We start from the raw sequence: 13,825 nt of genomic DNA on the forward strand, positions 1-13,825 counted from the left end.
CAAACATTCTTAAATCATAAAAGAATTCTTATTTCATCAAGACAAGATCAGTACAATTTGAAGTTTTGAAAGTTTGAAAAAAGAAAAGCCCGTAGCAGACGACGGTTCTATACCTAGCGCCAGTTCCTCTGAACCGTCAACCGCCACCGTTCTAGTTCGCAGCCGTTTCAAGTGTTGCGTTTTGTGCTATTGCTGTTAAGCTTACAGCGAGTCGCATTGAAATCACAAACTGATGACTAAATTGTGAAAAAAAAAGGAAACTGTATTACACAGGTTCACGATGGCTCAGGGGTAAGATAAACCACGCAAAAATAAATTCTTTGAAAATTGCTCGCTCTTTACGGAGGGCACCTAGGATGTTCTGAAACGGTGAGTGTTTAAATGAAAGGGTGTTTGTACTGTGTGTAAAAGCCTGACAGTATCTGTGATGGTTTACGGGAGGTTTACTGTGCCTTTAAGGGATCTGGTTGTGGATTATCTAGCTGGCGATATTGAGCGTTCTGGGAGGTACTGGGTTAAGCTGCCAGATAAGACTGACAACATAATTATTGTGTCATGTGTGTGAGAGAGAGAGAAAGAGTACTGTGCATTTGTTTGTGCATCCATGTGTATGTATGTTTTGGTATTATAAATACATTAATATTGTTCGATTCAGCATGAACAGCTGTCGAACATCAATACACAACTATGAAATTCCACCAACGCCACTTGTCAGTACATCAATTGGATTTCCTGGGTGGTGGCGGTAGCATATCTGAGTCACAAATAGGCTATACTTAGCCATCCATTTTTAATTAATACTTGTGCAGCCTTTCAAACCTAAGATTATTTCCATTTCAAAAGCCGGTTGCTGATAAAAAATAATTGCCTGCAGTCATTGCCAGCATTCACACATTTATACATTTGGGAAAGTTTGCATTAGGCAAGGAAGGAAAAAAGAGGCAAAAAGTAATGAAGAACGAACAGCTGTCACAATTTATTTTACCCTAGGTCGATAACTCAATAAAATTTGTAATTAATTCTTCCTTTCCGTGTACATATTATAAAGCATGACAGCTGTCCAGGCTTTACAAGGGAAAGGAGCGTCCTTCCACCTGGACACATTATAAACCATGACAGCTGTCCAGGCTTTACAAGGGAAAGGAGCGTCCTTCCACCTGGACACATTATAAACCATGACAGCTGTCCAGGCTTTACAAGGGAAAAGAGCGTCCTTCCACCTGGACACATTATAAACCATGACAGCTGTCCAGGCTTTACAAGGGAAAAGAGCGTCCTTCCACCTGGACACATTATAAACCATGACAGCTGTCCAGGCTTTACAAGGGAAAGGAGCGTCCTTCCACCTGGACACATTATAAAGCATGACAGCTGTCCAGGCTTTACAAGGGAAAAAAGCGTCCTTCCACCTGGACACATTATAAAGCATGACAGCTGTCCAGGCTTTACAAGCGAAAGGAGCATCCTTCCACCTGGACATATTATAAAGCATGACAGCTGTCCAGGCTTTACAAGGGAAAGGAGCATCCTTCCACCTGGACACATTATAAACCATGACAGCTGTCCAGGCTTTACAAGGGAAAGGAGCGTCCTTCCACCTGGACACATTATAAACCATGACAGCTGTCCAGGCTTTACAAGGGAAAGGAGCGTCCTTCCACCTGGACACATTATAAACCATGACAGCTGTCCAGGCTTTACAAGGGAAAAGAGCGTCCTTCCACCTGGACACATTATAAACCATGACAGCTGTCCAGGCTTTACAAGGGAAAAGAGCGTCCTTCCACCTGGACATATTATAAACCATGACAGCTGTCCAGGCTTTACATTAAGGGAAAAGAGCGTCCTTCCACCTGGACACATTATAAACCATGACAGCTGTCCAGGCTTTACAAGGGAAAAGAGCGTCCTTCCACCTGGACACATTATAAACCATGACAGCTGTCCAGGCTTTACAAGGGAAAGGAGCGTCCTTCCACCTGGACACATTATAAACCATGACAGCTGTCCAGGCTTTACAAGGGAAAGGAGCGTCCTTCCACCTGGACACATTATAAACCATGACAGCTGTCCAGGCTTTACAAGGGAAAAGAGCGTCCTTCCACCTGGACACATTATAAACCATGACAGCTGTCCAGGCTTTACAAGGGAAAGGAGCGTCCTTCCACCTGGACACATTATAAACCATGACAGCTGTCCAGGCTTTACAAGGGAAAAGAGCGTCCTTCCACCTGGACACATACCAACAATCAGCAGCCAAGTTGCCAACAGTTAGTCAGATTTGTTTTTGCTGACTTCATTTTTTTTTTAACTGACAACGATGTAAATACATATAACAACAAATTCAGCTGAAAATACCCACTCTGCCAAGGAAGCAGCAAGATTGTTGATTGTTGGTAAACAGAGGCACCTGCCTTGAAACGATACCTTTGGGACCAGCTAAAAGCACTATCTGATCTATATCGCATGTGACCTTTCATGAAATTTGGTGACAATAATAGACACATTAAACAACAAAAGGTCCTTTCTTCGGACAGGTCTCTTTGTAGGGGCCTCTAATAGCAGGTACCTTTGTACAGCCAAGTGGTAGCTATGCATTTGTCCCATATAAAAGCCTCTACAGATCTGTGATGGTTTACATGACTGTAAACATCAGAAGGAGGTATCTTTAAGAGTGACTAATCACTTTGGCTTACAGTCACACATAAGTCAATGATAAATGTGCCTAATTCTCCATTCGTCACTGCTACGACGGGACATTTGATATGCACACAGACTCTTGGAGCTGTAATGGCAAACCGGTTTTTGTCCCAGAGAGAGCTTTACAGTTACCTTCTCATGTAACTCGTTATGTCAGGTACATATACTGCAAATCTGGCCAGGAATGTACAGGGTAGGTTAAAGGCACACTCCTTCTTGTGAACACAGTTCAGCTCAATGTCTCTGACCTGGCAGGGTTTCTAACCACATGTGACCCTCCACCACGGAATGAGTCGCATGTCACCTTTGCATGATTTTCATATTTTTACATTTTCATAAAGAGTTTTTTATGCTCTATCCAGTGGTGAAAACCGTTTTAGAAAAGAGCGAACACTGTTTGAGTTATAAGCCTGTGACTAAGGTGACCCACACACTGTTACCAGACACTCCCCGGACTTATATTAAGCCTAGCGCAGAACCGCGCGAGGTGACATGCAACTCATTTCGTGGTGGAGGGTCACATATACTCAAAGCAACAGCCTCAGTGCTACAGCAGAGTGGGATGTTTTTGATGGTTTAATTTCTTAACTGTCAACATGCAACAAAATACCCACTCTGCACAAAACACAGATTTTGTTTGTTTGTTTATTTGTTGCTTAACGTCCAGCCGACTACGCAGAGCCATATCAGGACGAGGAAGGGGGGGATGAAGGGGGCCACTTGTCAAGCGATTCCTGTTTACAAATGCACTAACCCATTACTTGTGTCCCAGCAGGCTTTAGTAAAACTAAATTAATACCTACTGGAAGATTACCAGTTTCCAGTATGTTAAAATAGGCTTAACCTATCTACTGCTGGACTTACATCAGAACACTAACAGATTAAACTATACATGAACAGCATCTTTATTTTGTGTGTCTGTGTAAGTGGAAGCTATAGGGTGCTCACACTGCATGTGAAAGCGTGGACAGATCTGCGATGGCTGATATGACTGTGCACAGAAGAAGGAAGTTGTGTATGTTTCAGCCACAACTGAGCTGACTTTCCAAAATTTGAGTCAAGAATACAAGGCCTATTTTGTAAAGTGATAGGGCTAAAATGCACACAGCACCTGACAATATAATATTTATATTAACCCAAACTTTGGCAATGAGTGCAACCACTGTTAAGCGTTTTGAATAACTTACTGAACATGGTAAATATGTGTTATGATAAAACCACAAGAGTATTGCATTACAGTAGATTAGCACACTAAATGGATCACAGAGAGAGAATAATGCAGTCGAAACTCCCAAAGCGAACACCTTTCCATAACGACCACCTGCCTACAACAACCAACCCAACGATTTTTTTTGTAGATTATAAGTAGGGTAGATAGATTCACTTCACTTGTCATCCTGAAGAAGTCTGCGACTATCTCACAAACATTTGCTTAACAATTTACCAACACTGGTTGCTGTCGTCTTTTCTTTTTACATTTAGTCAAGTTTTGAGGGGGAATCGAGACGAGGGTCGTGGTGTATGTGTGTATGTGTGTGTGTGTGTGTGTCTGTCTCTGTGTGTCTGTCTGTCTGTGCGTGCGTGTGTGTGTAGAGCGATTCAGAGTAAACTACTGGACCGATCTTTATGAAATTTGACATGAGAGTTCCTGGGAATGATATCCCCGGACGTTTTTTATATTTAGTCGAAGTTTTGACTAAATATTTTAACATCGAGGGGGAATCGAAACGAGGGTCGTGGTGTATGTGCGTGCGTGTGTGTGTGTGTGTGTAGAGCGATTCAGACTAAACTACTGGACCGATCTTTATGAAATTTGACATGAGAGTTCCTGGGAATGATATCCCCGGACGTTTTTTTCCTTTTTTCGATAAATACCTTTGATGACGTCATATCCGGCTTTTTGTAAAAGTTGAGGCGGCAATGTCGCACCCTCATTTTTCAATCAAATTGATTGAAATTTTGGCAAAGCAATCTTCGACGAAGGCCGGGGTTTGGTATTGCATTTCAGCTTGGTGGCTCAAAAACTAATGAGTGAGTTTGGTCATTAAAAATCGGAAACTTGTAATTAAAATTATTTTTTTATTAAACGATCCAAAAACAATTTCATCTTATTCTTTATCATGTTCTGATTCCAAAAACATATAAATATGTTATATTTGGATTAAAAACAAGCTCTGAAAATTAAAAATATAAAAATTATGATCAAAATTAAATTTCCGAAATCGATTTAAAAACAATTTCGTCTTATTCCTTGTCGGTTCCTGATTCCAAAAACATATAGATATGATATGTTTGGATTAAAAACACGCTCAGAAAGTTAAAACAAAGAGAGGTACAGAAAAGCATGATAGGCAGCACAGCGAAACCACTACAGCGCCAAACAGGCTCGTCACTTTCACTGCCTTTTGCACTAGCGGCGGACTACGTTCAGTTTCATTCTGTGAGTTCCACAGCTTGACTAAATGTAGTAATTTCGCCTTACGCGACTTGTTCTTTTGTAGGTAGGTGTAAATCATGTGTAAAACAACTCACCCCCATGTCTGCCTTGAGAGAGACTGTGCGCAGGTACCAGACTGTTAGGACGACCCACTAGGTGGGGTAGATAGGAGTAAATGCCGGGCAGCTGGATGCCATCATCCGAGGGGTGGGTGTAGTTCTGCAGCATGGACCCCAGACCAGGTAAAAACTGATCCAAGTATTGTGATCTGTGGAGTCAAAATAAAATAAATGAAATCAAAATGAAGAAATGTAAAAGTTATTGACTGTATGCCATGCTAATCAAATATTTGTGTCCCCAGTTCTGGTGACTATTTGGGATATGAGGTGTTAATTAAATTAATTATGCTAAGAGGCTTATTGATTGTGATACATCACTTGTTTATATACCTCACCATCAGCTGTCTGCTGGAATGTAATTGATTGTGATACATCACTTGTTTATGTACCTCATGCACAGCTGTCTGCTGGAATGTAATTGATTGTGATACATCACTTGTTTATGTACCTCACGCACAGCTGTCTGCTGGAATGTAATTGATTGTGATACATCACTTGTTTATGTACCTCATGCACAGCTGTCTGCTGGAATGTAATTGATTGTGATACATCACTTGTTTATGTACCTCATGCACAGCTGTCTGCTGGAATGTAATTGATTGTGATACATCACTTGTTTATGTACCTCATGCACAGCTGTCTGCTGGAATGTAATTGATTGTGATACATCACTTGTTTATATACCTCACGCACAGCTGTCTGCTGGAATGTAATTGAAAGATGGATTGATTCAAATCCAAGACAAAATGCAGAATATACAGTGAAATACAACAACAAATAAAACTGGCATTTTGAGAACTAAATTTGCTTGAACCAAACAAAAAACCCGAAAGTGTGGTGGCAAGCACTGAAGGTAATGTAGCCGTGTGAAGATTTCACGGCCACTGTCTTTGCTTTTCTCTGCCAATCCCTGTCCCGTTTATTCCCCGTGAGGCGACCATGTGTGTATCACCGTATGTCTTTGTTGTACTTGTGCTTTAAGGATGCATGTGTCGTGGTTGGTTGAATGTTTACATGCTGATTGGTTAATTCGTATCATGCGCGCGCATTCGTCCCCCGATAGCGTGAGGCGGTCAGTCTGACCCGTGACGCAAAGGTGACAAGACCCTGGGCGGTCTGTGTGTGTGTTAAGTGATTTGAGAGCGGCGATTTGTTGAACGGCCCCGCCATAACTTCGTTTGTTTAGTTCTGCATTGAAGAGTGAACTGTAAGTAGAGTTTGGTTCTTGTTTGTATTATTGTATTTGCTAAGTTTGATCAGGCCTATGATGTGTTATGAGCGTGTGATTGATGCATTGGTGTGCAAGTACTATGTGTTAGCCATTTTGATCGTCAGTAAGTGACGTCATAGCGTCTGTTTCGTTGTTTTGCCCCTAACGCTACTTACCCGCTAACAATGTTCACTGTCACGCTTCGATATCCGTGATCGTTTGTTTAGGGAATTAGGGTTGTCTCTCCTTTCCTTTTTAGTTCAGTTTAACTGCTGAGTATTTGTTATCATTATGAACATTTCCTTTGCGCTTCATTGTGTCATGTTCTTATTTTGTTTTCTTTTCTTTTTCATGTGTCTGCAGACACTGCCTTCTGGTGTATTTTAATAAAGACATGTTAGATCAACCTCTGTCTCGGCGTCTCATGTGAATACTTCCTGGCCTATCCCCCCTTCCACTCCACCTTATCACAGTAAAGTTAGATTTATACCTTAAAGATCTTGTGTTTTCATTGTGCTTTACATAGCAGAAATAGATAAATATTCTCACTCACCCAGCGGAGACATTTTTGGCGAGGGAGCTGACAAAGAGGTTGAACTGCGACCGTAAGGTGAACAGGTCATCCTCCCGCTGTCTGTTCAAGGCCTCCGCATACTGCAAGCGGTCGCGCAGGTCAGCGAAACGCTTCTCCAAGCCCTCCTCGTACTCCCTGTGTCCTGAAAAACACTCCTTACTGTTGGTGGGAGGCCGTTCTTCTGTCTGGGCTATCAGTGCAATGGAACTCTCATTCAAAGAGTTCTTTCTGCATAAGAGCATGCATAGAACTTTTTTTTTCTTTTTTTTTTAACACGTTTTTATTTCTTTTTGGTACACGACATCAACATCACACAGCAACATCAAATAACACCAACCATACAAAACTATGCATCTCCAACAAAGACCAAGAAAAAAAAGAGACAACAACAACAACAAAACGGGAAAACACAATAAAGCATACAATCACACAGCCCATATTCAATACATTTCTAAATTATGTAAACGTCTCCTTTTTTATGTTTCTATTTGATAATTTTGTAAAACACCAAGTCCTGTTCCCCGTTTAGCTGCTGCAAAATAAACAGACAATGTTTATGTTCGAGTCTAAATTGAGAAACATCTTTAACCTCCAAAACCCAAATTTCATCCTTACAAGCTCAATCAGAAAGACAATCAATCATTTGACAATATCCAGACATGGGATTCAGAAAAAGTGATAATTAAGGAAAAAGAAGGTGGGGGTCTGGGGGCCTTCTGCGGACCCCAGTAGGGTCCAGGGGCGATGCCCCTGGTCGGGGTCTGGGGGCTTTGGCCCCCAGAAGCTGAAGGTTTTTAGTGTTTTAGACACACAAAAATGGCCCTGAAATGCATATTTCAGCTTAATCATAGCCCCCCCCCCCCCCCCCCCCCCTTTCTCTTCAAGTTCCTTCCCATGTTTCTCAAATTAATTTTACGCTAAGACTCAAAATAAGGAGGAGAAAGAGAGAGAGAGAGAGAGAGAGAGAGAGAGAGAGAGAGAGAGAGAGAGAGAGAGAGAGAGAGAGAGAGAGGCGGGGGGTGGGGTGGTGGCGTGTGACGGTGTGGTTTCAATGTTCTTACCTTGTCGGTGCCAAACGACCCCAGTGACTGATTACCCGACTGGGTTTTCAGGATTGTCAGGTGCTTGTTGCTTTTCAAGTGGCTTTTGAGGGCAGTCTTTCCATTGGATTCGTAGTTGATAACATTAACATCGTTGCACAAAGTGCACTGAGCTTTTCCCGGCAAGTTGATTTTAGCAAAAGCATCGCCAACTTTCAGTTTCACGTCTCATGTGTCTTCTGGCCTTTCTCGTATTTCCAGCTCAATGATACAAGTTCATCGAGCCAGTCGAATCTCCAGAGATTTTTCTTGTACTTCTGCTGGTCAATTTCCCGGGCTAGAACGGTTTCGTCTCGCTTTAGCTTCTTCATCATTTTGGCAGGTGGCTCGAAGCGATGTAAATTATGGCGCCAAATCATTCTCATACGGTATGCTTATACTGAATCCCCGATAGCTACGTTGAAACGGTGACTGTAGGAGACAAAGAGCGCGTTCCCACACGGATCGACCAGCAACAGTCTGACCGTTTTAGGAACCAACCGTTCAAGAATAGTATGGAATGGAGAGTCGCGATCAGCGGACCGGCCGAAAAACTTGTGTCTATACCTACATATACCCCAAAATTTTCTCAGCGGATTTGCACGAATCTCAAGAATGATCCCTGGAGTCTAAAAATTTACGGAATTCCGTAAATTTACGGAAGAATCCCATGTCTGAATATCAGAGGTTTAAATGGGTACCACTCCAGGAGAAATTTATTATATGTAAAATTAAGTTTACTTAAATATTCTTCTACCAAATACCTTTTTCTCAGATCTCTTTTAAATGCAGCCATTGTAGGAACAGCTTTTGCATACTTACACTTGTAAATAAAAAATTTGGCATTTAATATTATAAAATCAAAAACTGTACTACTTTTGAAATATGTATCAATACCAAACAAAATAAACTTTTCACTAAAAAATATGTTCTCAACATGGTGACATTCATTTTTAACATAGTTTAACAAATCATTCCAAAATGACTGTACATATTGACATGCCCACAAACAATGTTGAATACTATCCCTCTCGTCTCGGCATAAATGGCACATCACGTCTTCTACTACTCCCATTTGTTTTAATATCACATTTGTTGCCAAAATACTATGTAATACTCGAATTTGAAACCATTTAAGTTTTACTTCAGAAATTTTCGTTACATATTTGAAGCATAATTTCCTATCAATGTCGCCTTCTAGTTTATCTTCCCATTTTGTACAACAATTTGGACGCTTTCCATCCTGTAGTAATTTTTCATAATACAATTTTGCTCCTTTTATTTGGGAGTGAATGACTGACACTGATTTATTACTATCAATCATACTATTATTCTCCAAAACAATATTAAATGTTTTTATGTATTTTTTAATTGCTCCCACGCATCCTAAATACCTAAAAAAATTTGTTCTGATATGATACTTTTCACAGAACTCGTTATAGGTATAAAAACTTCCATTGTCATTAACCAACTGACCGATGAAATAAATGTTGTTATCAAACCAATTCTGAAAAAAACAAGTCTTCTTCCCAATCTTTATATTATTATTGAAGAAAAGTGGTTCTGCTAATATTTCTTTGGAGGTTTCTAGATCTATTTTATATCGAAACTGTTCATAAACATTAAACACATCCTTCCAAAAACTATTACCATGTTGTTTACCGCTATAAAGACTAGGACCATGCACTCACATCAATGTTGTCCACATCGGGATATAAAAAAAGTTGTTATAACTTTCCATTTGTGGACCGTAAACCTGCATGCATAGAACTTGATTTCTATTTGTGGGAGGCCGTTCTCCTGTCTGAGCTATCAGTGCAATGGAACTCTCATTCAAAGAGTTCTTTCTGCATAAGAGCATGCATAGAACTTGATTTCTATTCAACAGACCATAGCTGTACAAGTTCACATGCATATTACTTCATGAACCGTTTGCAGAAGCAATGAATAACGGAGAACCAAACAATTTTTTTTCTTCTCAATTCTTGTGTCAGGTCATGGGCTGAAATTCCCACAGACACGATCATGTTTTTGCATTAGTGTGTTTTTACGTGTATGAACATTCTTTCCTCGCCATCTAGCCAGCCCTCGCCATCTAGCCAGCCCTCGCCATCTAGCCAGCCATACTTCGACTTGGTAGATGCATGCATGCTTGGTATAATTTTTGTGTTTGCAATTTATAACACCGAACTCAAACATGGATTACAGGGTCCTTTCCGTGCATTCTTGATCTTGTGCTTGCGTATATATATACACATGAAGGGGGCTAAGGCTCTAGCAGGTCTGCACCTTAAATGACCTGGGAGATCGAAAAGATCTCCACCTATAACCCACCAGGCTGGTCAGGATTTGAACACACATGAACCTTCCAAGTGGGAGGCGGATGTCTTTAATCCACTAGGCTATATATATGTCAAGCAAACATATGAAGACACCTTTCTTTCCTATCTTATGTGACTGATACTGATAGGTATTTCTTTGTACACACTGTATCAATAGTTTAGGAATTTCAGTTTGTCAACAAAAATACTGGTACATAACATTGAGTTCACAAACAATTTAGCTGGTGCCCTTTCAATATTTGTCAAGAGGCAACGAATACCTCACTTTCCTCGTCAAGCTGTATGATACCTCTGAGTTTTTGAGGGTGTGGAACACTCATTAAAGTGAACCTACCTCGCTCATTGTAGAAAGAGACAAAGATGAAGGGAACGAAGAGCAAGACACCAGTGATGGCAAGCACATTCTTCAGTCTGAAGCGCATTCGAACCAGATTGACTAGCGGCCACAACAGAAGGTCAAGCTTGCCACGCGTCTTGCTGGGCAACCTTCGCCACGTCTGTAACAAAGCACAACATCAAGAAATTGAATATACAGGATGGAAACCCCCTTATCAGACCCCAGGATTTAAGTCTAGCTTCCACCCTTTGAGGATCCAATCATTTCCCCATTTTCCGAACATTGATTGATGCTATTAAATAGCAGTCCGCACATAAGTTGACCTGGGAGATCCGAAAAAAATCTTCACCCTTAACCCACCAGATGTTGCCTGGATTCGAACACTCGCCAGCGCCTTATCATATAGGCCCATTGCGCCAGTCGGAATATGAAATAATACCGTACTTTACTCATTTCGTTTATGTTTTGTTTTGTCAGATTTCAAGCTTTGAGCCAGTAAATAATGAACTCCTTGTAAGTCTACCAGCTAGCATTCATTTACACATTTCCTTCATAATCAAACACATCAATAGACTGCTTAAGCCTCATCATAATCATTGAAATAATCAAAGATATAATTCAAGGGCATTACAAGTGAGAACCAAACAATCCTGAATCTTCACATGCTAGGAAAGTTAACTATGCAGAGCATTAGAACTTCTAACCCTTACATGCACTTCTGAAATATTCAAAAATATTGTCAGTCCTACACACAAACAATACAAAGGTGTGTATGCCTGTATGCATGCATTCACAGACCATTAATTATTTTTTTATTATGGCTACAGAATGCAGTGGGTCATGCAAGAATGATTAAGCATTGATCTTATTCTCCAGACCTGAACATACACATACTGACATAGACACAAACACTGAACCATGCAAGTACATGTGTCTACATGAGAAAACACGCCAGACACACATGAGCACACACTCTCTCTCGCTTGCTCACTCACTCTGCACGCACGCTAACAGACGTCTCTCTCCCTGACTCTCCATCTTCACACACACACACACACACACACACACACACACACACACACACACACACACACACACACATATATATACATCACACTGTACTACAGTATCAAACATTGTCCAGTACAAACCATTATTCAATCAAGCTATATCCAGACCACACTAAAAGCTCCAAATAGTTGTCACTTTTTAATCCACACACTTTTGAGTAATCATCAAATTTAGTAAGAAACTCAATGTGCGCACTGGTCTTTCCGCAAAACCATATATATCATACTGCTACAACAGCAGTCACATTTCACAGAAACAAATCTTTCACTCATGAATGACAGTCACCTGGTGCACAACCTTACAGAAAACAGTCTGTGTGTGTTATACTGTTTGTGTCTCTTTGTAGTCATACACGACACTGACTTCCTGTTTTGCAGTGTGTATTTTCAAAACCGTCACAACACAACGAACTTTGGGGCCCGGTTGCTCAGCAGGAGGTAGAGCACCAACGGGTCGGCGGTCACGGGTTCGAATCCGGGCCCCGACAGACAATAGGTTAACTTAATGTGCAGACTCGGGTACAGTATCCATGTCCCACCCCAGTTTGACAGCACTGTGGAATGTAAAAGACCTGTCATTCTGCCATAGGTGGCTGCAGATTACACCTAAACACCCATACACCTGGGAAGCAAGACATTATTAGTTCCACTGGGACTAGGAGCATCCCAAATTGACCCAGCAATTGGACAATGAAAGTTTTGAAAATGAAAATGTTTCCAACTCGAGTATTATTTACAGGCCGAGATGTTGCTAAGATTTATTCTATTCAGCATTTTTTTTTGAAATGGCCATAAAAGTTGCAAAATTTGAAATGATCTATAAGTTCCTGTAATGTTTCAAAAGTTTCAGGTAGTCTTTGGGTTCAACTTTTCCTCACTGTCAAATTTTTATTTTTGTGGTCAGCTCTGACAAAATAACTACGTGCCACAGTTGAATGCTTCACATGTCCTCTCTTCACATATTCAGTCAAGCGTTGTACAGGTTTCTGACAATAACAATAACCACACAAACCTGTTGACAGCGAATAATTAATAGCACGTACAGTCCCAGGTAATTGCCAGAGAGGACAATGACTTCTGAACTAGTAATCCACTGCAATTATTCTTTCCCTGGTACTACATCATTCTCTTTCACACCCGACCGACCATGCAAACACACACACACTGACACATATGCAGTCTAGCTCACATTGCTTGTGGTACACACACGCAGTACCGTCAGCCCCGTACGACCTGTCCCTGAGCCTGTGAGACAATACAGTGTGGAAGCCTGCCTGCATTATAATGTACTATACAGCTAAGTCCCTGCTCTAGTAACTTTCACAGTTTAAGGTTCTCTCCCTCATGGAACTGTGCGCATCACACCCTTGCACAGTACAGTGGATCCCGATTTTAAGACCTAAAAAACACTGAGAAAATCAGCCGCCTTAAAAGGTAAGGGGCGTGTCTTAAAATGGGAGGTAAATTTACTGAGACTATGAACACACAAAAAAGGTCTTAAAACAGGCGATTTGCCTTAAATTAAGGGGTTTTAAGGGGGGGGGGGGGGTTCTAATGACCTGCTTTTTACATTTAGTCAAGTTTTGACTAAATGTTTTAACATAGAGGGGGAATCGAGACGAGGGTCGTGGTGTATGTGTGTGTGTGTGCATGTGTGTGTGTCTGTCTTGTCTGTTTGTGCGTGTGTGTGTGTAGAGCGATTCAGAGTAAACTACTGGACCGATCTTTATGAAATTTTACATGAGAGTTCCTGAGTATGTTATCCCCAGACGGTTTTTTTCATTTTTTGGATAAATGTCTTTGATGACATCATATCCGGCTTTTTGTAAAAGTTGGGGCGGCACTGTCACACCCTCATTATATTTAGTCAAGTTTTGACTAAATATTTTAACATCGAGGGGGAATCGAAACGAGGGTCGTGGTGTATGTGCGTGTGTCTGTCTGTCTGTCTGTCTGT

At 41.0% G+C, this 13,825-nt stretch overlaps 1 protein-coding gene across 1 annotated transcript in view; it reads right to left on the reverse strand.

Moving 5' to 3' along the window:
- Positions 1 to 13,004, reverse strand: part of LOC138969477 (alpha-1,3-mannosyl-glycoprotein 4-beta-N-acetylglucosaminyltransferase A-like) — a 52,839-nt gene extending 39,835 nt beyond the window's left edge. Inside the window, exons 1-4 of the mRNA XM_070342268.1 lie at positions 11,950 to 13,004; positions 10,796 to 10,958; positions 7,020 to 7,182; positions 5,233 to 5,405 (exon numbers count right to left, since the gene is read on the reverse strand). Of these exons, the coding sequence (XP_070198369.1) occupies positions 5,233 to 5,405; positions 7,020 to 7,182; positions 10,796 to 10,958; positions 11,950 to 11,952 (502 nt within the window). The 5' untranslated portion in view covers positions 11,953 to 13,004. The remainder of the gene's footprint in view (positions 1 to 5,232; positions 5,406 to 7,019; positions 7,183 to 10,795; positions 10,959 to 11,949) is intronic.
- Positions 13,005 to 13,825: the final 821 nt, after the last annotated feature.

This window comes from Littorina saxatilis, linkage group LG6 (assembly GCF_037325665.1).
Source record: "Littorina saxatilis isolate snail1 linkage group LG6, US_GU_Lsax_2.0, whole genome shotgun sequence".
Lineage (NCBI taxonomy): Eukaryota > Metazoa > Mollusca > Gastropoda > Littorinimorpha > Littorinidae > Littorina > Littorina saxatilis.